Source organism: Scyliorhinus torazame, chromosome 11, assembly GCF_047496885.1.
Source record: "Scyliorhinus torazame isolate Kashiwa2021f chromosome 11, sScyTor2.1, whole genome shotgun sequence".
Lineage (NCBI taxonomy): Eukaryota > Metazoa > Chordata > Chondrichthyes > Carcharhiniformes > Scyliorhinidae > Scyliorhinus > Scyliorhinus torazame.
In genome coordinates, this window is record NC_092717.1 from 187479469 (window position 1) to 187502862 (window position 23394).

At 52.2% G+C, this 23394-nt stretch overlaps 1 protein-coding gene across 1 annotated transcript in view; it reads left to right on the plus strand.

Moving 5' to 3' along the window:
• The window catches only part of LOC140385722 (unconventional myosin-Id-like), a 264080-nt gene that overhangs the window by 75042 nt on the left and 165644 nt on the right, over positions 1 to 23394 (plus strand). Inside the window, exons 10-13 of the mRNA XM_072468175.1 lie at positions 13586 to 13700; positions 16265 to 16435; positions 17669 to 17739; positions 22185 to 22259. Of these exons, the coding sequence (XP_072324276.1) occupies positions 13586 to 13700; positions 16265 to 16435; positions 17669 to 17739; positions 22185 to 22259 (432 nt within the window). The remainder of the gene's footprint in view (positions 1 to 13585; positions 13701 to 16264; positions 16436 to 17668; positions 17740 to 22184; positions 22260 to 23394) is intronic.

Consider the following 23394-nt stretch of genomic DNA (forward strand, 5'->3'; position numbering starts at 1 on the left):
GAAACTGTGGCCATGAGTTTAATAAAGGCAAGTGGCGTCTGCGAGTAAACAAAAGAAGATATTTATATATAAGAACAACTATTTACACAAGGCCCAGTTATACCTCTGTGGTAAACACCACTAGTAACATTGCATGTATTACGGTACTGCCCCTGATTACAGGTACAACAGTAAATCCCCACCTGCTGGCTCCTCCCAGCAGGCGGCGTATAAAAGTGTCTGCTCTCCTGCGCTGCTCCCATTCTGGTTCCAGCTGCAGAGGCACAACATCTTGTGCAATAAAGCCTCGATTGTTTCACCATTCTCGTCTCGTGGTAATTGACGGTACATCAATTTATTGCACAAGATTTTAAAAGATGAACATCTGAATCAAGCCTGATCGCCTGGAGCTGAGCTCTCACGCAGCCAACGCCACGCCCACCTTCGACCACTAGCTAGCCTGCTTCGAAGGCTACCTCAGAGCAGCCACTGAAGAACTCTCGGACCCACAGAAGCTCCAAGTCCTCTACTCACGGGTGAGCCCTGAAATTTTCCCCCTCATCCGGGATGCGCCCACCTACACAGAAGCGATGACGCTACTAAAGGGACATTACGTTAAGTTGGTGAATCAAGTGCACGCCAAGCACCTCCTGCCCACAACACGGCAACTCCCGGGAGAGACTCTGGACGATTTCTTGCGGGCCCTACAGATCCTCGGTAGGAACTGTGACTGCCAGGCAGTTTCGGCAGTCCAACACACCAAACTATTAATCAGAGATGCTTATGTCACGGGCATGAAGTCTACGTACGTTCGCCAGTGACTATTGGAAGGGGGTACTCTCGATCTTGCAGAGACTAGGCAGCTCGCTAACTCACTAGAAGTAGCTTCCTGTAATCTGGAGGCCTACACCCCCGACCACGCGGCACCCTCGAGGGCATCATGGGCCCCACAAGCTGCCGACTCAAGCTCACCGCAAGATTGCGCCGCGCGGCAGCCAGCCAACTCCGGGGGGCCTAAGTGTTATTTTTGTGGCCAGAGCAAACATCCCAGGCAGCACTGCCCGACGCGGAGCGTGACCTGCAACGTGTGTGGGAAGAAGGGCCACTTTGTTTCCATTTGCCAGGCCCAATCGATCGCCGCTGTTTCCAGTCCTAGCATTACTACACCCCCTACGTGTGATCCAGAGGCGCCGCCATCTTCTCCACCACAAGCCACGTGCAGCCCGTGGGCACCGCCATCTTTGATGCTGCCCGTCATGTGCGCCCCGTGGGCGCAGCCATCTTCGCCACCATTTTGGACTGCGCCTCAGGACTCCTGCTCTTCTGGCTGTTCGCTGCCTACTGATACGTCCGCCACCGCTGATCAGCCCGGTACCTCCCAACATCTTCCGCAGCTCGCCTCCATCACCCTGGATCTGTATCGGCCCCGCAACCTCGCGACCACTACGACAACATGAAGATCAATAGGCATGAGACGATCTGCCTCTTTGACTCCGGGAGCACAGAGAGTTTCATTCACCCTACTATGGTAAGGCGCTGCTCCCTTCCAGTACTCCCCGTCACCCAGAAAATCTCCCTGGCCTCCGGATCCCATTCCGATGAAATCCGGGGGTATTGTGTCGCGACCCTCACCGTTCAGGGCGTAGAGTTCAGCAACTTCAGGCTCTATGTCCTCCCCCACCTCTGCGCTGCCCTGTTATGAGGCCTTGATTTTCAATGCCACCTCCAAAGCCTTACTTTGAAATTCGGCGGACCCCTGCCCCCCTCACCGTCTGCGGCCTCACGACCTTTAAGGTTGAGCCGCCTTCACTGTTTGCAAACCTCACCCCGGACTGTAAGCCCGTCACCACCAGGAGCAGACGGCACAGTGCCCAGGACAGGACCTTCATCAGGTCAGAGGTCTAACGGCGTCTGCGGGAGGGGATCATTGAGGCCAGCAACAGCCCCTGGAGAACTCAAGTGGTGGTAGTGAAGACTGGGGAGAAGCACAGGATGGTCATTGACTACAGTCAGACCACCAATCGGTACACGCAGCTCGACGCGTACCCCCTCCCACGCATATCTGACATGGTCAATCAGATTGAGCAGTATCGGGTCTTCTCCACAGTTGACCTGAAGTCCGCCTACCACCAACTCCCCATCTGCCCGGAGGACCGCCAATACACTGCGTTCGAAGCAGATGGCCGCCTCTATCACTTCCTTAAAGTTCCCTTCGGCGTCACCAATGGGGTCTCGGTCTTCCAGCGAGAGATGGACCGAATGGCTGACCAGTACGGGCTGCGGGCCACCTTACCGTACCTAGATAACGTCACCATCTGCGGCCACGATCAGCAGGACCACAACACAAACCTCCAAAAATTCCTCCATACCGTCAAACTCCTTACCTCACCTACAATAAGGAGAAATGCGTGTTCCGCACCAACCGCTTAATGATCCTTGGCTACGTAGTGGAAAATGGAGTCCTAGGACCCAACTTCGACCGCATGCGCCCCCTCCTGGAACTCCCTCTCCCCACTGCCCCAAGGCCCTGAAACGATGCCTGGGATTATTCTCGTATTACGCCCAGTGGGTCCCGAATTATGCGGACAAGGCCCACCCACTCATCAAGTCCACAGTTTTCCCCCTGATGGTTGAGGCCCACCAGGCCTTCAACCACATCAAGGCGGACATCGCCAAGGCCACGATGCACGTGGTCGACGAGACCCTCCCGTTTCAGGTGGTGAGCGATGCATCAGACGTAGCTTTGGCCGCCACCCTCAACCAGGCGGGCAGACCCATGGCCTTCTTTTCCCGCACCCTCCATGCCATCGAAATTCGGCACTCCTCTGTTGAAAAGAAGGCCCAAGCCATTGTGGAAGCTGTGCAACATTGGAGGCATTACCTGGCCGGCAGGAGAGTCACTCTCTCCGGTTGCGGCAGGGATGAGCTAGCCGCACGTTTCGGCGGCTCCAGCTCCGACGGAACTTCGGGCTCTTTTAAGAGCCCCAACGGGGACTTTGACGGCCGAAAAACCCGGTGCGAGGCGCGAGGGAAGGGAGTCCCCCCCCGAACGACGGAGGGAAACACCGGCGGCGGCGGCTGCAGCCCCAAGAATCTGCAGCCAGAAGGTCAGAGGGAGTGGAACAAAATGGCGGCGGAGAAACCACAGGTGACATGGGGGCCTGAGCAGGACGAGGTGGTGAGACGGTGCGTGGACCTGCTGAAGAAGGAGGTAATGACCCCGTTGTTACAGGCAATTGAGGGGCTTAAGGAGACTTTAAAGACCCAGGAGACTGAACTTCGCGTGGTAGAGCAGAAGGTGTCAGGTATTGAGGACGAGGTCCTGGGCCTGGCGGTCAAGACTCAGACGCACGAGGCACTTCATAAAAAGTGTGCTGACAGGATTGAGGCCCTTGAAAATGGAGCGCGAAGGAAGAACCTTAGGATACTAGGTCTCCCGGAGGGTGTGGAAGGAGTGGACTGTGGAGCGTACGCAAGTAAGATGCTGAGCTCACTGATGGGTGCTGAGGCCCCTGCGGGCCCCATGGAGGTGGAGTGGGCAAATTGGATCCCGGCGAGAAGACCAAAAGCGGGAGAACCACCGAGGGCGAGAATCGTGCGATTCTACCGCCATAAGGACAGAGAAGAGGTCCTGAGATGGGCTAAAAAGGTGCGGAGTAGCAGATGGGAGAATGCGGTGGTAAGGATCTACCAGGATTGGAGTGCGGAGGTGGCGAGAAGGAGGGCGAGCTTCAACCGAGCCAAAGAGGTTTTGCACAAAAGGAAGGTGAAGTTTGGGATGCTGCAGCCGGCAAGACTATGGGTCACACATCAGGAGAGACACTATTATTTTGAGACGGCGGAGGAAGCATGGTCCTTCATCAATGAAGAGAAACTGGACCGGAACTGAGGGACTGATGCTGCAGGGAACTGTTATTGTTGTTATTATTGTTTTTGTTAATGGGATGGTGAAAGTTAATCGAGAAGTAAACAGGGAAGGGGGGGGGACACTGGGGAAATGTGGGCGCCAGTGAGGGGGGAGAGGCGGGACATAGTCGGAGAATGGGGAAGGAAAGGGGGAGGGGAAAGGGAGCTGCGCCATAAGAGGCAGGTCAGGTAAAGGGATGTTCCCGCGCCAGAAAGAATAAGGCGGGAAAACAGGTGCAAGGCGGATGGGAGTTCCCTCACACCGGGGGGGTCGAGGAGCGAGCAGGAGTAGCCGGGGTCAGTTGAAGTCAGCTGGCTTACGGAAGTGATATGGGGGGAGCAATCAAGCTAGATAGGGATCTAGCGGGGGGGGGGAGGGGGGGGAGGGGGGAAGGGGACAACTGGGTTGCTGCTGCGGAAATCCAAAAGGAAATGGCTAAAGAGAGGGTGGTCGGGGGCGGAATGCGACGCTGGGGGAGCGAGCGGGAGCGCGGAGGCGGGATATGGGACTGGCCTAGAGAAGGTCATGGCTAGTCGACACGGGAGGGGGGCAGGTAGCCCCCCAGTGAGGCTTATCACGTGGAACGTGAGAGGCCTGAATGGACCGATAAAAAGGGCCCGAGCGCTCGCGCATTTGAAAGGACTAAGGGCAGACGTGGTTATGCTCCAAGAGACGCACCTAAAGGTGGCGGACAAAGTTAGGTTAAGGAAAGGATGGGTGGGACAGGTGTTCCACTCAGGACTGGACGCAAAGAACAGAGGGGTGGCCATTTTGGTGGGGGAACGGGTAGCATTTGAAGCAAAGAACATCGTAGCTGATAGTGGAGGTAGATATGTAATGGTGAGTGGTAGGCTGGAGGGAATGGAGGTCGTGTTGGTTAATGTGTATGCCCCAAATTGGGACGATGCGGGGTTCATGAGACGGATGCTGGGGTGTATTCCGGACCTGGAGGCAGGAAATTTGATTTTAGGAGGGGACTTCAATACGGTGCTGGACCCGGGACTAGATAGATCCAGCTCAAGGACTGGAAGAAGGCCGGCAGCGGCCAAGGTACTTAAGGGGTTTATGGACCAAATGAGGGGAGTGGATCCATGGCGATTTCTTAGACCCAGGGCTAGGGAGTATCCCTTCTTCTCCCACGTCCATAAAGCGTACTCCCGGATAGATTTTTTTGTTTTAGGAAGGTCGTTGATCTCTAGGGTGGAAGAAGCTGAATACTCAGCCATAGCGGTTTCGGATCATGCCCCACATTGGGTGGACCTGGAAGTAGGAGAGGACAGGGAGCAGAGAACACTCTGGCGATGAGATGTGGGACTGATGGCGGATGAGGGAGTGTGTGCAAGAGTGAGGGGGTGTATCGAGAGATACCTGGAGGTCAATGACGACGGCGAGGTCCCTGTGGGAGTGGTCTGGGAAGCACTGAAAGCGGTGCTCAGAGGAGAGCTGATTTCTATTGGGGCCCACAAAAGGAAAACAGAGGCCAAGGAAAGGGATAGATTACTGGGGGAGATTTTAAGGGTGGACAGGGAATTTGCAGAGACCCTGGAGGAGGAGCTGTAGAGGGAGAGGAGACGACTCCAGACCGAGTTTGACCTTCTGACCACCAGAAAGGCGAAGGTACTGTGGAGGAAGGCACAGGGGAGGAGGTATGAATATGGGGGAAAGGCTAGTCGCCTGTTGGCGCACCAACTGCGAAAGAGGGCAGCAGCGAGGGAGATAGGAGGAATTAGGGATGAAAGGGGAGACAATGTGCGAAGGGCAGGAAAGATAAATGAGGTGTTTAAGACCTTTTATGAAGAACTGTATAGGTCTCAGCCCCCAGAGGGAGAGGAGGGGATGCGGCAGTTCCTGGACCAGTTGAGGTTCCCGAAAGCGGAGGAGCAGGCGGTGGCAGGCCTGGGGGCGCCGATTGAGGTGGACGAGGTTATTAAGGGACTGGGAAGGATGCAAGCAGGGAAGGCCCCGGGGCCGGACGGGTTCCCGGTGGAATTCTACAGAAAATATGTGGACTTGTTGGCCCCGTTGTTGGCGAGGACGTTCAATGAGGCCAGGGAAGGGGGGACACTACCCCCGACAATGTCGGAGGCGACGATATCGCTAATTTTGAAGAGGGACAAAGATCCGATGCAGTGTGGGTCCTATAGACCTATTTCACTATTGAACGTGGACGCCAAACTGCTAGCAAAGGTGCTGGCATCGAGGATAGAGGACTGTGTCCCAGGGGTGGTGCACGAAGACCAGACAGGGTTCGTAAAAGGGAGACAATTGAATGTTAACGTGCGACGGCTATTAGGGGTGATAATGATGCCCTCAGTGGAGGGGGAGGCAGAGATAGTGGCGGCAATGGACGCAGAGAAGGCATTTGATAGGGTGGAGTGGGAGTATTTATGGGAAGTGTTAAGGAGGTTTGGGTTTGGGAACGGATTTATTCGCTGGGTTAGACTACTTTATGGGGCACCAATGGCAAGCGTAGTTACAGGTCGACATAGATCGGAGTATTTCCGATTATATAGGGGAACAAGACAGGGATGCCCGCTGTCTCCATTGTTGTTTGCGCTGGCAATTGAACCTCTGGCCATGGCGCTGAGAGACTCCAGGAAATGGAGAGGGGTGACTAGAGGGGGAGGAGAACACCGAGTCTCGTTATACGCGGATGACCTATTGCTATACGTGTCAGACCCAGCGGGGGGGATGATAGAGGTTATGCGAATCTTGAGGAGGTTTGGGGAATTTTCGGGGTATAGGTTAAACATGGGGAAGAGTGAATTGTATGTGATACATCCAGGGGACCAGAGTAGAGAGATAGAAGGCTTACCGCTAAGGAAAGTGGAAAGAAACTTCTGATACTTGGTGATTCAGATCGCTAGGAGCTGGGGAACCTTGCACAGACTTAATCTGACACGGCTGGTAGAACAAATGGAGGAGGACTTTAAGAGGTGGGACATGCAGCCTTTATCGCTGGCGGGCAGGGTGCAGGCAATTAAGATGATGGTCCTCCCGAGGTTCTTATTTGTATTTCAATGTCTCCCTATTTTAATCACCAGGACCTTTTTTAATAAAATAGATAGGAGCATTACGAGCTTTGTGTGGGCAGGGAAAGTTCCGAGAGTAAGGAGGGGGTTCCTGCAGCGCAGTAGGGACAGAGGAGGACTGGCACTACCGAACTTGGGAGATTATTATTGGGCCGCCAATGTGGCAATGATACGTAGATGGATGATGGAGGGTGAGGGAGCGGCGTGGAAAAGGCTGGAGAGAAGGTCTTGTAAAGGGACGAGTGTAGAGGCGCTGGTGACGGCGCCGCTACTGTTCTCACCGAAAAGGTACACCACGAACCCGGTGGTGGTGGCAACACTGAACATATGGGGACAGTGGAGGCAACAGAGAGGGGTGCGGGGAGCCCTGGTGGGGTCCCCTATCAGGAACAACCATAGGTTCACCCCAGGAAGAATGGATGGAGGATTTCAGAGCTGGTACCAGTTGGGAATTAGGAAGGTGGGAGATTTATTCATAGATGGGACTTTTGCGAGCTTGGGAGCACTGGAGCAAAAGTATAAGTTACCCCGGGGGAATTTCTTGAGATATATGCAGGTGAGGGCGTTTACTAGACAACAGGTGAGGGAATTTCCGCGGCTCCCGACACAGGGGATACAGGACAGGGTGCTTTCAGGGGTGTGGGTCGGAGAGGGCAAGGTGTCAGAGATTTATAGAGAGATGAGGGAAGAGGGGGAGGAGTCGGTGGGCGAACTAAAAAGAAAGTGGGAAGAAGAACTAGGGGAGGAGATAGAGGAGGGTATGTGGGCTGATGCCCTAAGCTGGGTAAATTCCTCTTCCTCATGCGCGAGGCTTAGCCTGATTCAATTTAAGGTGCTACATAGAGCACACATAACGGGGGCAAGATTGAGCAGGTTCTTTGGAGTGGAGGACAAATGTGGGAGGTGTGGCGGGAGCCCGGCAAACCACGCACATATGTTTTGGGCGTGCCCGGCACTGGAAGGGTATTGGAAGGGAGTGACGGGAGTGATTTCGCAGGTGGTGAAGGCCCGGGTCAAACCAGGCTGGGGGTTAGCTCTATTTGGAGTTGCGGAAGAGCCGGGAGTGCAGGAGGCGAAAGAGGCCGATGTCGTGGCCTTTGCGTCCCTAGTAGCCCGGCGCAGGATCCTACTCATGTGGAAGGAGGCGAAACCCCCCGGACTGGAGGCCTGGGTAAACGATATGGCGGGGTTTATTAAACTGGAGCAGATAAAGTTTGCCCTGAGAGGATCGGCTCAAGTGTTCACCAGGCGGTGGCAGCCATTTCTCGACTACCTAGGGGAACGTTAGAGGGAAGACAAATGACCAGCAGCAGCAACCCAGGGGGGAGAGGGGGGGGGGGGGGGGGGGGAGGAGGCTTAGTTGAGTATAGGTCAATAGAGTACGAGGTTTTGTTACTTGTATATTATTATTATTATTGTTAAAAAGTTTTAAAAATTCTGTTTTGTTATTGTTATCGTTTCGCTTGTTTTGTAAGCGGGAAAAATGTTGCTCAGGGAAAAAAAATTTCAATATAATATATTTTTTTAAAAAAGGAGAGTCACTCTCCTCACTGACCAACGGTCAGTTGCCTTCATGTTTAACAATACGCAGCGGGGCAAGATCAAAAATGACAAGATCTTGAGGTGGAAGATCGAGCTCTCCACCTATAACTATGAAATCTTGTATTGCCCGGGGAAGCTCAATGAGCCCCCTGTTGGCCTATCCCGCGATACATGTGCCAGCGCATAAGTGGACCGACTCTGGGCTGTCCACTATGACCTCTGCCACCCGGGGGTCACCTGGTTCTTCCATTTTGTCAAGGCCCGCAACCTGCCCTACTCCGTTGAGGAGGTCAGGACAGTAACCAGAGACTGCCAAGTCTGCGCAGAGTGCAAGCCGCACTTCAACCAGCCAGATAGAGCGCACGTGGTGAAGGCCTCCCACCCCTTTGAGCGCCTCAGCATGGACTTCAAAGGGCCCCTCCCCTCCACCGACCACAACATGTACTTCCTCAACATAATTAATGAGTACTCTCGGTTCCCTTTCGCCATCCCATGCCCTGACATGACTTCTGCCAGGGTCATCAAAGCCCTGCACAGCATCTTCACCCTGTTCGGTTTCCCCAACTACATCCACAGTGATCGGGGATCCTCCTTCATGAGTGATGAGCTGCATCAGTTCCTGCTCAGCAAAGGCATCACCCCGAGCAGGACGACCAGCTACAACCCCCGGGAAAACGGACAGGTGGAGAGGGAGAACGGACGGTCTGGAAGGCCGTTCTGCTGGCCCTTCGGTCTAGAAATCTCCCGGTCTCCTGCTGGCAGGAGGTCCTCCCCTACGTGCTCCACTCCATCCGGTCGCTCATGTGCACCGCCACTAATGAGACCCCTCACGAACGTATGTTTGCCTTCCCCAGGGAGTCCACCTCCGGGGTCTCGCTCCCAACATGGTTGATAGTTCCTGGGACCGTCCTCCTCCGGAAGCATGTGCGGAGCCATAAATCGGATCCCTTGGTTGAGAAAGTCCACCTCCTCCATGCAAACCCGCAGTACGCCTACGTGGCACACCCCGACGGGCGACAGGACACAGTTTTCCTCCAGGACCTGGCACCCGCTGGATCCCCACCCACAACCCCCGACCTGATACCGCTCCTTCCCCCCCCCAGTTGCCTCATTCACCCCTCCGCCACCCACCCTCCCACCAGCAAACCTCACCGCAGCCCCCACCCCAGCAGGATCCGTCCCCTCACTGGATCCACTAAGGGGTGACAAAGCAGAGGACAACACGCTCCCGGAGTCGCAGGTGTTCACGTCGGCGCCCACATCACCACCAGGACTGAGGCGATCGCAGCGGAGGATCAGAGCCCCCGACAGACTCAATCTCAATAATGTTTTTCTTCACCCCCGCCGGACTCCTTTTTAAACAGGGGGTGAATGTGGTAAACACCACTAGTAACATTGCATGTATTACGGTACTGCCTCTGTATTACAGGTACAACAGTAAATCCCTGCCTGCTGGCTCCTCCCAGCAGGCAGCGTATAAAAGTGTCTGCTCTCCTGTGCTGCTCCCATTCTGGTTCCAGCTGCAGGAGGCACAACATCTTGTGCAATAAAGCCTCGATTGTTTCACCATTCTCGTCTCATGGTAATTGACGGTACATCAACCTCACCAGGATTTGTCTCTGTGTCGGTTGGTTCCTGAATGGCCGACCTTTTTTACAACATGGTTATCAGCCCGGTGGTTAGCGAGGGAGCTCATAATCCCCGAGCCACACGGGAAAACAATCGACCCTGCCCCGTGTGTCCCATTCAGGTTATTACAATGAGGACAGGTGGGGAGGGCCTCAAAGCCTGCCTTGAGTTGCTGGATTCCTTGGTCTGTTCCTGTGAGACCACCTCCAAGAAATTGGATAAAATATCTAAGTTTGCAGATAATACTAAGCTAGCGAGAATAGTGAATTGTGTACTTGAAATAGGAAATTTCACAGGGCAATGAGGAAAGAGTGGAAGAGTTCGACTAGTTGGGTAGGTCTTTGAAAGAGCTGGTATAGGCCCAACTGAATAGCCTCCCTTTGTATGTATGATTCTAAGTAAGTGGACAAAACTTGTAGGGCCATGCGAGTTCATCTGCTTTGGTTCTGAGAAAGACAGGTCAGAATGTTTCCTTTTTACAGCGGGGCTAGGGGCTGAGAAACAGCAAAGAAATGTTGATATCTGTGCACACAACTCACTAAAGGTTAGTGCACAGGAACAAAAGTTAATCAAGCAGGCTAATGAAATCTCGGCATTTTTTACAAGGGTATTAAAGTTCACAAGTGGGAACACATTTATACAGAACCTAGGGTGTAGGGCGCAATCTTCCAGCCTCGTTACACTCACGCTCAAGCGTAATGAGGCCGGTGAATAGTGGAAGAGGCCATAAACGGGAACGGCGCCAGGCTCCAAACAGTTTGTGATGCAACTGGTCCGTTCCTGTAGGCGAATTCGTAATCTCGCCCTAGCGTGGCAAGAAACCAATTATCACCACTTAAGCCCGATTTCCATACAATTAACGAGAGCCACCCCATATCCAACGGCCTCCTGTAATTCACTGGCCTCCCTAGCAAGTGGTCACGCTGGCGCCATTTAATACTCCTTTTTTAAAAACGTGTACCTGACGGAAGGGCTTCTGTGGGGAGACGAGGAGGTGAGTAGCAATTTTTGCTCACAGGTAAAGAGATTGGGGGGTGCTCGGCTTGCTGCCCCAGTGCTCGGCAGAAGGAAGGGGACCCTCCACAGGGTTGGGTCGCCATGGGAGGGAGGGGGGGTACAGGGGCAACGGGGGGGGGGGGCAATCGCTCGCGGTACTACGATGTCAACCCTTGGATCCCTACACCATTCCGGGAGTAACCCTTGTCCCCGCCTGTCTGCCCCACCGACTGCTGATGCCTCTGGCTGCACGGCTGAAGGCCATCGCTAATAGGGAATTGTCAATCGTGGTTACGTGAACACTTGACTCATGCCAAATGGGTTCCCCTCCATAGGCGGGCCATGTAATTTGTGGGAGTCATTACCTAGCATTCCAATCAAACCTTGATGCCTGGACAGAGTGTGGGAGTCAACACCACAGACGCAGCAGCCAACATCCGAACACCCAGGCGATGGGACACGATCACGGCCGGAGGGTGGGTGGGTGCCAAGGAGAGGGGGGACTTACCTGGAGAGATAGGTAAAGGATCCGGGATCAGCCTGCATTCTGGAAGAAAGTGACAGAGGCATCATAATGATTGTGCAAAAAGTTGTTTAATGTGCCGTACAAAACCCCATTTCTGAATGTGCCGCCCCCCCCCCAACACCATCTGCATCCAACCCTACCCCCTACCTAACCCCTCCCCTCTACCACAGTGCCCTCAATGTGCCTGGCCCTCCTAGCTCTACCACTACTACGTCTTGGTGTTTCCCAAGAATGCACGTCTGAGCTGGAGGCAGCCAGCTGCCTACCTCGTCCCATAACCTTTGATGCCCATGGTGGCATCCTCTGGGGACTCTGGAGCAGGAGGGCCCAGGCTCACTTGTCGACGGCACATGCACAGCCGTGCCGCCCTGTCCCATGTGCTGACTCCGAGACACGGCCTCATCAGAGGGTTGGAACCAGGGAATGCTGGTGGCCACAGTCGCCGCTCTATGGGATGAATCCGGGTTGGCACTCAGTGCCCCCTCCTCCCAGTCGATTCCCATAGAGCCCTGGGATTCACCTTGGGACGGAGGGGCAGCTAGTTCGGACCCCGGCAGCCCCTGCATCATCTGACTCTGCCAGCCCTGGTGGTTCCCCATGTTCTGTGTGGAGTTTGTACATTGTCTCCGTGTCTGAGTGGGTTTTCTCCGGGTGCTCTGGTTTCCACCCACAGTCCAAAGATGTGCAGGTTAGGTGGATTGGCCATAATCAATTTCCCCTTCGGGTCTAAAGATGTGCAGGTTATGGGGATATGGCGGGTAGTGGGCCTAGGTAGGGTGCTCTTTCGGAAGGTTGATGCAGACCTGATGGGCTGAATGGCCTCCTTCTGCATTATAGAGATTCTATGATTCCATGAACAGTAGCCATTTACTGACAAGGTACTTCTCAGGTACATAAATTGTGATACCGGTTCCAGTTGTTGGCATCTACTTTCCATTATTTCTTCCAATCTACATAACTTCTGCCTTTTTTATTACAGTTTTCATTCTGTTGTCTTTGTCCTCTTCATTCACTCCATCCATTAGTATCTGTAGACCATCTGCTGTGCTAGTGGCCTAGCCACCTGCAAAATTCACAATCTTCACCAGTTGACATTCTACTTTGACACATTTCTGTGCTTCATCTACTGCTTCTTTTATTATGGTTTCCATAACAATGTTAAGGATCAATGGCGCTGAGGGCTAAACACCTGTCTTAGTCAGACATCTAAACACTTGGAAATTTCAAAAAATAAATAAATTTAGAGTCCCCAATTCATTTTTCCAATTAAGGGGTAATTTAGCGTGGCCAATCCACCTACCCTGCACATCTTTGGGTTGTGGGGGCGAAACCCACGCAAACATGAAGAGAATGTGCAAACTCCTCACGGACAGTGACCCAGAGCCGGGATCGAACCTGGGACCTCAGCACCGTGAGGCAGCAGGGCTACCGCTGCGCCACCGTGCTGCCCCTGCCACTTGGAAAATTAAGTGACTCAATTCTTGGTCAGACGTTCTTCAGGAGTACGGTCGCTGAAATTTGACCCTGTTATGAACTTTGAATGTTAAGATGGCAATTTTAAAATTGAGGCATTCTCAACCAGGAGCCAAAGTGTGTCAACAAGCATGAGGGTGATGGGTGAATGGCACTCAGTGTGAGTTAGGTTATAAGCAACAGCGATTTGGATAAGCTTAAGTTGATAGAGAGTGAAAGATGGGAGAGCATTGGACTTGTTGAGTTTGGAGGTAACAACAGTGTGAAAGTTTTAGCAGCAGATGTGCAAAATCAGATCCGAAATGGATGACATAATGAAGTCAGAAATAGGTTGTCTTGGAAGCTTTTCATCTCATCACCCATCCCTCTGCATGCACCCTCCTCAGGCTTCCTATCATTTGCAGGATGTTGCTGTTCCGAGATATCGATCTCCATGAGGGAAAGTTGTTAAGTGCAAGATATGAAACAAAGCGCTAACAGTTTGGTATGATTTGTCCACAGTTTTGAGCAGTTCTGTATTAATTACTGCAACGAGAAACTTCAACAGCTCTTCATCGAGCTGATCCTGAGACAGGAGCAAGCAGAATACCAGAGGGAGGGCATCACGTGGCAACATGTAAGTTACTGCACAATGGGCTAGTCTATCTGCAGGATGCAGCGCTGAGAAGATTCAGTGTAGACCTGATGGAAGTCCTCAAGTTTATAAAGGATTCTGAGAGGGTAACCAGGAAATAATTGATTGGAAATCGTAACCCCAACGTATCCCAAATGGTGTTTAATATGATCATTTAATATGCTATTGAATATGATCATTGTTGATCTTCTACCTCAACTCACTTTCCCAACTGCTCTCCACATCCCTTGATGGACACACTTGGTCTCCCTAAAAGACCAAAAATCGTGGCCTTGAATGTACTTAACAATGGAGAATCCACAGTTCTCCGGGGTGGAGATTTCCAGAGATTAACAATCCTTTAAGTAAAGGTATTTTCCTCATCTTAGTCCTCAGTCCCCTTATCCAGAGACTGTGCCCCCATGTTCTAGATACCCCAACCAGCAAAGTAACCTCTCGGTGTCTAGCCTGTCAAACCCTTTCAGAACCTTGTATGTTTCAATCTGATCACCTCTCATTGTTCTAAACTTGAGTGGGCCCAATTTATTCAGTCTCTCATCATCAGTCAACCCTCCCAACCCAGGAACCAATCTCGTGAACCTTTGCTGTACTGCACCAAAGGCATATCATTCCTTAAATATGGGGCTCAAACCTGAGGCAGTACTCCAGATGCAGTCTCACCAAAGCCTTATACAATCTTCCATCACCATTTCCTTCACCATGGGTCCAAGCCCGTTGGCAAAAGATATCTGCTGATGAGTACACTAAAAACAGGATGGACAATTGTTAAATGTTACAGAATGTGACCTGTCTGTTGGTGAACCAAGCTTATACAGGATCAGTTTATTTTGACCCAGTCCTTATCCGTGGTTACACTCAAACATCCCGGGCAGGATTCTGTGTCGGCTAATGCCAGAACCCCGAAACGCGGAGAATCGGTTTTGACGCTGAAATCGTGGCCACCGCTGTTTTCATGCCGAATCGCAATTCTCCGGTTCCGCGACAGCGGCGTCAATGCTTTCCAGAACGCACGTACAGTAAACGCTGTTGGCCTGACCTGCTATTCTACGGGGCCTCTGAGATTCTCTACCTCCACTTGGGCGAATTCCCAGCGACGAGGTTCACTTGTGCTTTTAAAAATCATGAGGCATGCGCCGGGGCTGCTGAGGGAGAGAGAGGCGGTACAGGAAATGTCCAACATCGCCATAGTTTGCTGACACTTATGCCACTGGCTGGGGAGCTTCTGCCAGGGCTGGGGGAAGTAGTGGCGGGTGGCCAAGAGGTGGACGGTGGGAATGGTAGTGGACGGGCACAGCCATGCAGCTGCACACGCCACTGACTTCCCACTGTGAACTTAAGGCCACAGGTGATATGGGTGCCCCCCCCTCAAGCTAATCCCCTAATGCCCTCTGGCCCCAACCAAACCCATCAACGGGATGGAAGCGCTCCAGCGCAACCAGTGCCATCTCGTTGGCTGGGATGGCACGTGTGGGGAGTGAAGTGTGTACAAGCAGCTTTTAATTCCTAACTTTTATTTCCCTTCGCCACTTTTTAACTCATTCCCTTGAGATCCCTTAGCAGTTTCCTTTGGTTTTCTAAAGGATTAATTGTACTTCATCTTTTGGATAGCCAAATCATTGATATAAAGGAGGCACGTAATTAGTCCCAGACATGAAAATGAAATGAAAAAATGAAATGAAAATCGCTTATTGTCACAAGTAGGCTTCAAATGAAGTTACTGTGAAAAGCCCCTAGTCGCCACATTCCGCCGCCTGTTCGGGGAGGCTGTTACGGGTATCGAACCGTGCTGCTGGCCTGCCTTGGTCTGCTTTCAAAGCCAGCAATTTAGCCCTGTGCTAAACAGCCCCATAAAAATAAAGTTACTGTGAAAAGCTCCTAGTCGCCACATTCCGGCGCCTGTTCGGGGAGGCTGGTACGGGAATTGAACCGTGCTGTTGGCCTGCCTTGGTCTGCATGATCCGTCTGAACATTATTATCCACTTTGAACCATTCAGTAAAGTTGCCATTAATGTCTACCCTGTTTTATTGCTTCTAACTCATGTCTAATCAAATTTGTGACCCTCCCAATAGTTCCATACCCCTCAATCCTCTCTAAAAACCTCCCCAAAATCTTTTGTACACTATGTGTACCATATCCACTGCATTTCCTCCCCATCTACTACGTCCAGCTTAGTTTCATGGATCGGCACTGCACATGGGGCAGCACAGTGGCACAGTAGTTAGCACCGCTGCCTCACAGCATCAGAGCCGGATTCGATTCCGGTGTTGGGAGACTGACTGTGTGGAGTTTGCACGTTCTCCCCATGTCTGCATTGGTTTCCTCCGGGTGCTCGTGTTTCTTCCCACAGTCCAAACATGTGCAGGTTAGGGGGATTAGCCATGATCAATGTGTGAGGTTATGGGGATTAGGTGGGCGGATGGGCCGAGGTAGACTGCTCTTTCAGAGGGTCAGTATAGACTCAATGGGCTGAATAGCCCATTTCTGCAGGAGAGGTTCGTATCTGATTGCTGGAAGTTTATTTTCTCTCTGTCTTTTCATTACGCAGATTGAGTACTTCAACAACCAAATCATTGTGGATCTTGTGGAACAACCACACAAAGGAATCATCGCCATCCTGGATGAGGCCTGTATGAATGTTGGGAAGGTGACAGATGCCATATTGGTGGACACCATGGATTCCAAGCTGGGAAAGCATGCCCACTACACCAGCCGAAAGGTAGAACAAAACCAGCAGTTGCGAACAGCGAGGGACACTTCAGGAAAATTATGACATGCAGTGGCTAACATAAGCCTCAAATCATTAAGGCATGAGGAGACTTGAGGCCGGCTATGTTACGCCAAGTCTTTTCCCCGTTAAACTTGTAACTATGACATCCTGTGGGGAGATCAGCTGCACAGCTATTGTGTCGCTGATCCTTGTAGGCTGATGGCAGAAGTAGAAATGGAACTGGTGGCATGACTATTCCTGCCTCCAGTCCCTCCCACTAACAAAAGCACAAGAGTATCTCTGGCCAGTATAATGGCCTGAAACTCACAGCAAAAAAAATGCAGTGAAAGACAAGAGCCAAGGCAATGAACTGGCCTTCTGACTAAAGTGCTCAGCCCTGTCACACCTGCCAGTCAGCCCTGAACTTTCTTGGCTGCTCCTATCTTCTCACCCTTTCCCCTGGGGTAGCTTAATATTGACCTGGGCTCGTACTATCATACACAAATTACCTAAAATCGGTCAGAGTTAATGCTGTTGTCACAATCATTTCACCAATGTTACATGTTCTTCAGATCGCAATTTATACCTATGGTTCTTCTGACCAATAAGAAGCAAGGCACAGCTAAATCAAATTCCAGATAAGTAGTTAGATTGTAGTTCAGGCCTAATTCAGTGCAAACCATGGTGTCCTCTTCATCAGCTTGAAAACCCCATTTCTCATGCTCCATCAGCCACATTACTGTCGAAACCCCAGTTCTCACACTTCTCGAAATGTGGTTGAATGAAAGAATTGACTTTTGTTTAGTGTCTGTCATGGCATTCGGGCATCACAATGCTGGCATGCCTGTCCCTTTCAGTCACTGGAAAAGATCCCATCGTATGTCCTGTCCAACACATCCCTTGACCAACATCACCGAGAAATAAAGAATCTGGGTCATTATCACTTTGCTGCTTTTGACACCTTGATATACACAAGTTTGTTGCCACGTTTCCTACATTACAACAAGGAGCATAGTTGATTTATCTATTCTCCAGTCTGAGGGTATTCAGATTCAACCCGAAACACCTAAACGATGGTCCCACTGAGAGGAGCAATGTGAGCACAGGTTGAAACCTGTACCCTCCTATCCTGGAGATTTTACTTGATCTTAGGCAGTGGGATTCCCACTGAGTGATCTGCACTGAGTGATCTGCCAGCTCCACAAAAGCCTTCAGCACTTCACACTTTTGTTTAACCTTCAGCTGTGTCCGACTGAAAAGAATATGGAGTTCAACAAACACTTCAGGATAAAGCACTACGCTGGACAAGTCACGTAAGTCCCCTTCTTCAAACTTTAGGATAAAGCACTACCCTGGACAAGTCACGTAAGTCCCCTTCTTTAAACTTCAGGATAAAGCACTACGCTGGACAAGTCACGTAAGTACCCTTCTTCAAACTTTAGGATAAAGTACTATTCTGGACAAGTCACATAGGTCCCCTGCTTTTAACTTTAAAAATACTTTGGGATGGACATCTTTAATGGCAAAATGGAATGTTTTTTACACCACAAGAAAATGGCAAACACTCTGAGATGAGGCACAACATAGGTTAGATGAAATGAAATGAAAATCACTTATTGTCACAAGTAGGCTTCAAATGAAGTTACTGTGAAAAGCCCCTAGTTGCCACATTCTGGTGCCTGTTCGGGGAAGCTGGTACGGGAATTGAACTGTGCTGCTGGCCTGCCTTGGTCTGCTTTAAAAGCCAGCTATTTAGCCCTGAGCTAAACCAGCTGTACTCTGTACTCTGTGATGATCTCTGGCCCATGGTTGCCCTTTCCACTGTCCACCTGAGTGATCCCTGCATGCAAGCTGGCCATTCCTTCACACGGTCCCACTGAATCCCTGGGTTGGCGGACATGGGGTGGTGGGGGTGATGGGGGTGGGACACGGGAGCGGTGAGCGCTGGCTGTACTGGGGTCCGTGGTCTAGCGCCCCCGACTCTCCACACAGCACCACCCACCCACCCCCAATCCCCACCCCCCAAAGCCCCCTCTGCAGTCAGCCCAGTCCATCCCTCACACTCTTCTGACAGAGCACTTAGGCAGGTTGTAACGTAGTGAACCAGTGTTTATTGTGAACATATAAATACAGGTTACTGTCCTAGCCCCTATATTGCTATCTTACATGTTGCACCTGTGCCAACCTAACTGGCATCCAGCTTTCTGGCCTTATGGGCACTAAAGCGATGTCCAGATGAATCCCCAGGTGGTACATCAGGAGTGGAGGAGGCCGGCTGCGATTCCCGCCCTGTGAACAGGGTCCCTTTTGGCGGCCGTCCTCTTAATCGACCAGCCCCAGGTGGTGTGGCGCCAACCTGTTCTGCCCATGTGATGCACCAGGGACAGGAGAGAGGGGAGTCCGTGGTGCTCCAGCACCTCCCCTGCGAGAGTCACCAGCACGGGCCCCAATACTTCCTCCTCCATCGGGGTGCCCGATGGACCCCGGGCTATTTCATGGGGCGGGGGGCGGAGCGGTGCTCACCCCTGAGTTTTCCATGCCACTTAGCGTCTTCATGCTCGCGGCCATGGAGTAGACAGGGAGTGGACCATCTCCCTCTGTGCCTGCACCACATCACCCAGTGACTGTACCATCACCTTCTGGGTCTGTGGCACATCTGCGCCATCTCCATCCGGGACTGGGCCAACTCCCTCTGTATCTATGCCATGTTGGCCAGTGCCCAGGCAATGATGCCTATGCTCTCAGTCATGGCTGTGACTGGGCTATGCTCTGGAGCTCCACTGCCATGTCCAGGTGGTTCTGTGATTGGGTTGCCCTGACTTGGGCCTCGGCCACTGCCTGCACAGGTTGCCCAGGCCATGGACATCTTGACCCTTGGCCAAAACCTTTGCCCCCAAGGCCTCCAAACAGACAACACCCATGGGTGGTATGCACCTCCTGCTCCTACACGTGTTTGGACTCCTCCAACAGCACCTGCAGGCATTGGACACTTGCTGACAACCCCTCAAGCAGTGCCTGGCTCTGAGACTGCATCTCCACAATCGATGGGACTTTCGTTCCAGAAGCCTGAAATCCATCTGGATGGCAGCTAGTGCCTGGGATCAGCACGCCCCCCGACCATCCGCCCCCTCCCAGGTTCCTACCTCCACCTGATGTACCACAGCACTTGTGTGGTGCGCACCAGATAGTACCCCAGGGGCCTCTTCACTAAAGTGCTCATCCGAGGTGAGTGTCTCTGGGATGGTGGAGGGTTTTGGAGACAGCTGCGATAGGAAGTCGGTGCCTTCCCCAGACTCAAGCTCCGTGATATCACGGGATGTGGGTCAAGGGCTCCCTTCGCTGTCTGTGAACTCATTGTCGCTGCTCCCCACTTGTGGCTATGGTTGGATCAGGGGCAGGGACACCAGAAGATCTCTCCCTATCACTGGGAGCTCCTGCAAGACACAAGACAAGGTGCATGATTGGACCGTGGGGCAGGGGGGGAGTGGGGGTGGTGGGGGTGTGTGGAAGGAATGGGGTGCGGGGAGAGGGGGGACGGGGGTGGTGGTGGTGGAGAGGGACAGTGAGGTTGGTAGTGGCTGTGGAGCGGGCGTGTGGGGAGAGCTTTGTGGGGGTGGTGGTGGGCTTGGGGACGGGTGGTGGGTTGGTGGTGGGGATGGCGGTGGGAGTGGGCGACACACATGCCATGGCGAACCGTAATTCAGCGGGGTCTCACTTCCTCGCCAGATGCCAACCTCCGCCTCGGCGAATACCTTCCTCCAGGCCCACCGATCATGTCCAGTGCGCTCTGTTCTACCGCGGTGAGGGGCTGCAGGTCCGGCGGCCCCCCTCCAATCTTCTCCCTCACAGCGATTATGAGAGGCCTGTGGCATTATACAAATGTACAGCCTGTGAAGAGTCAATGTTACGTTAAACCTAGCCACTAGAGAGAGCTAAGGGACAGTACTATAAATTGCACTTGCTCTTAAGCTAACCGGGGTGAGATTAGACTGGATCTGATGAAGATAAGGGGCAGCATTCTCCCGTACCCGGCGGGGCGGGGGGTCCCGGCGGGACGGAGTGGCGTCAACCATTCCGGCGTCGGGCCGCCTCAAAGGTGTGGAATCCTCCGCACCTTCAGGGGCTAGGCCCACCGCGGAGTGGTTGGCGCCCGGCCGGCCGGCGGGTTAGGGGCCTGGCACCATGCCAACCGGCGCCGAAGGGCCTCCGCCGGCCGGCGCGAGTCGGCGCATGGGCGGGACCACATGCTAGCGTCATCCCCGTGCATGCGCACATGGAGTCACTTCCGCACTGGGAATGGCGGATGACCACAGCCTCCGTTGCGGAAGGAATAGAGTGCCACGACGGCACAGGCCCCCCCCGCAGATCGGTGGGCCCTGACCGCGTACCAGGCCACCGTGGGGGCACCTCCAGGGGCCAGATCCCCCCGCGACCCCCCATAAACCCCGGAGCCCGCCAGCGCCGCCAGGTCCCGCCGGTAAGGGACCTACTCCAATTTACGCCGGCAGGACTGGCATCAAACGGGCGGGACTTCGGCCCATCGCGGGCCGGAGAATCCGGACAGCCCCAGGGCCCATTGAGTCGCGCCGGAACCCGCCATTCTCCGAGGCGGGCGGCGCGACTCACGCCACGCCAATTTTTGGGGGGCGGGAGAATTGGGAGGACGGCGGGGGCGGGGTTCACGCCGACCCCCAGCGATTATCCCACCCGTCGGGGGGTCGGAGAATCCCGTCCAAGATTCATAGTGTATTGCAGAGTTAGTTAAGATATAATAGTTATAATTAGTCGATATAGTGTTAGTGAGTGTATGTTTGCTATTCAGAATAAGTGTCAAACTCAAATTTAGTAGTGTTAATAAAATTAGTTTAGTTCTTCAAAAGAGCTTTGTGTATCTTTTTGATCATTACGCCTTCCATCCTGGAAACCCCTCACAAAGATCACCAGACGGCCTTCTCCTGGGAGTGGGGAAGCAGAAAGCGCACACTGTTAGACAGTCCGATGCATGGGGGTAGGTACCTCATGGCTTCAGTGGCCAGGGCACCCTCCATTGCGGCCGGTATGGGTGCCTGCCTATGATACAGGGCGGGGGTACCACCTTTCTCCTGGTGGGGGGCAGTAGGGCTACGGGTGTGTGGATGTTGTTGGTTCTAGGGGCACAGTGCTGCGTACTCACCCTGGCTGCCCCGAGGAGGTCATGCAGTTTTCTTCGGCACTTCTGACCAGTGCCAGCGGTGTTCCCACTGTGCCCATGACCTCTGCCACCTGCGTCCAAGGACGGCGAACGGTGGTGGCTGGCAGACTTTTTCCGACCCTGACCGCTCCTCCACGGTGTCTTGTAGGGTCTCGGGTTCCACGTCCGTGCAACGGGGTGCCGCTCTTTTTGCTGCCATCATGCTGGGTGGGTTGAGTGTGTGTGGGGAGTGAAGTGTGTATCTGCGGCTGCAGATTGTCAGCCTCCTGAGTGTCAATCCTGAACTCGTCAAATCTGGCACAGTTTCTCATTGGAATCAGTTATGTTCCACGTGGCTACCTCCTTATCGGTCGATGAATTGGTCCAGATGCGACCCCAGTTTTGCTGTCGTAAAAGTCCACTAATCCTTAGTCTCAGGAATGAAGAATCCCCGCCCAGATTCTTCAATGAGGTTAGAGTGGGCAGCAGTTGGCGTTGTTGGATCTGTGCCCATCAGCTGTAAGTGTTATCCAGAGAGGGGTAAGAATGGACATTTAATCTAAAGTTCAGTTTTGTGCTTGGCTTCAGGTACTCGGTGGAGGGCTTCATCGATAAGAACAAGGACACACTCTATCAGGACTTCAAACGTTTGATGTACAACAGGTGAGAAGAACTTGCAGAGTCTTAATCACTACAGTGTCCCTTTAGCTTTCATTTGTGATATAAAGTTCAGTCATAATTCAACCCAATTGGCACTGTATATATAGCTCATGTGTCAGCTCCTGTAAAGAGAAGTGTGCATCTCCGTCACATACTGTACAGCCATTAGCAGCTCCTGTACATGTATAGTGTACAGGAGATAAAAGGGAGCCATTTACTCTTGCCAAAAACAGATTAATTGGTATCGCATTTTATGGAACCTTCCTGTGTTGAGAACCACTGCCGTTGCCACTATAGTAACTATAGTCACTGCACTTCAAAGTAATTCATTGTTTGCAAACCTTCAGATGTTTAATTTGCTATAATGAAATATTGAATTAATAAAGGAAGCTAGCAGCAATATCAGGATGCCGTTGGTAAGTCAAGCCCCTCGAAGTCCTTTCAGATTGAGTAAGGTCGACAAGAATAATGAAAATCTAAAGGAGAACAGGAGAAAACACAAAAAGAGTTTAATAACAGGGTAAAAGCATTAAAATTGGAGAGCAGGTATATTCTGCTGCTGTTGAGAGTGAGATAAATAAGATGGTGGATAAAAGTGACATTTTGTTAACAGAAGACAGAGTGCCAGCCCCCGATGGCATACATCCTAAAATTCTGAGAGGGGTGAGAAGGAAAATTGTGGAGATGAATTTCTGTAAGTGTGATTGTGTGCTGGAGGACTGGAGAAGGACCAATCTAATCATGGAATATGGATAATCGCTTGTCAGTTAGGGAAATACATTTTTACTATCTAGTTAAGGATAAAATGACTAAATATCCAGGTAAAAAGAAAGTTGCCAGCACAGATTTTAGAATGGGTAACTGTTCTTGAGAAACCTGTAGAATTGCTTATGGAGGTAACAAACTTGGATATGGGAAATGCAGTCAATGTAGGGTTCATAGATCTTTGGAAAGCCTTTAACAAGGTACTACAATATGAGACTATTAGAGAAGCTTAAAAAGTTTGGAATTAAAGGGAGGCTAGCAAACTGAATAAAAAAATCATTGGAAAGGATGAACCAGAATTGGAGAAATGGGCTGTTTGGGAGCGGATCACAGTTTTTCACAGGATCAGTATTTCTCGGAGTTCTGGGACCCA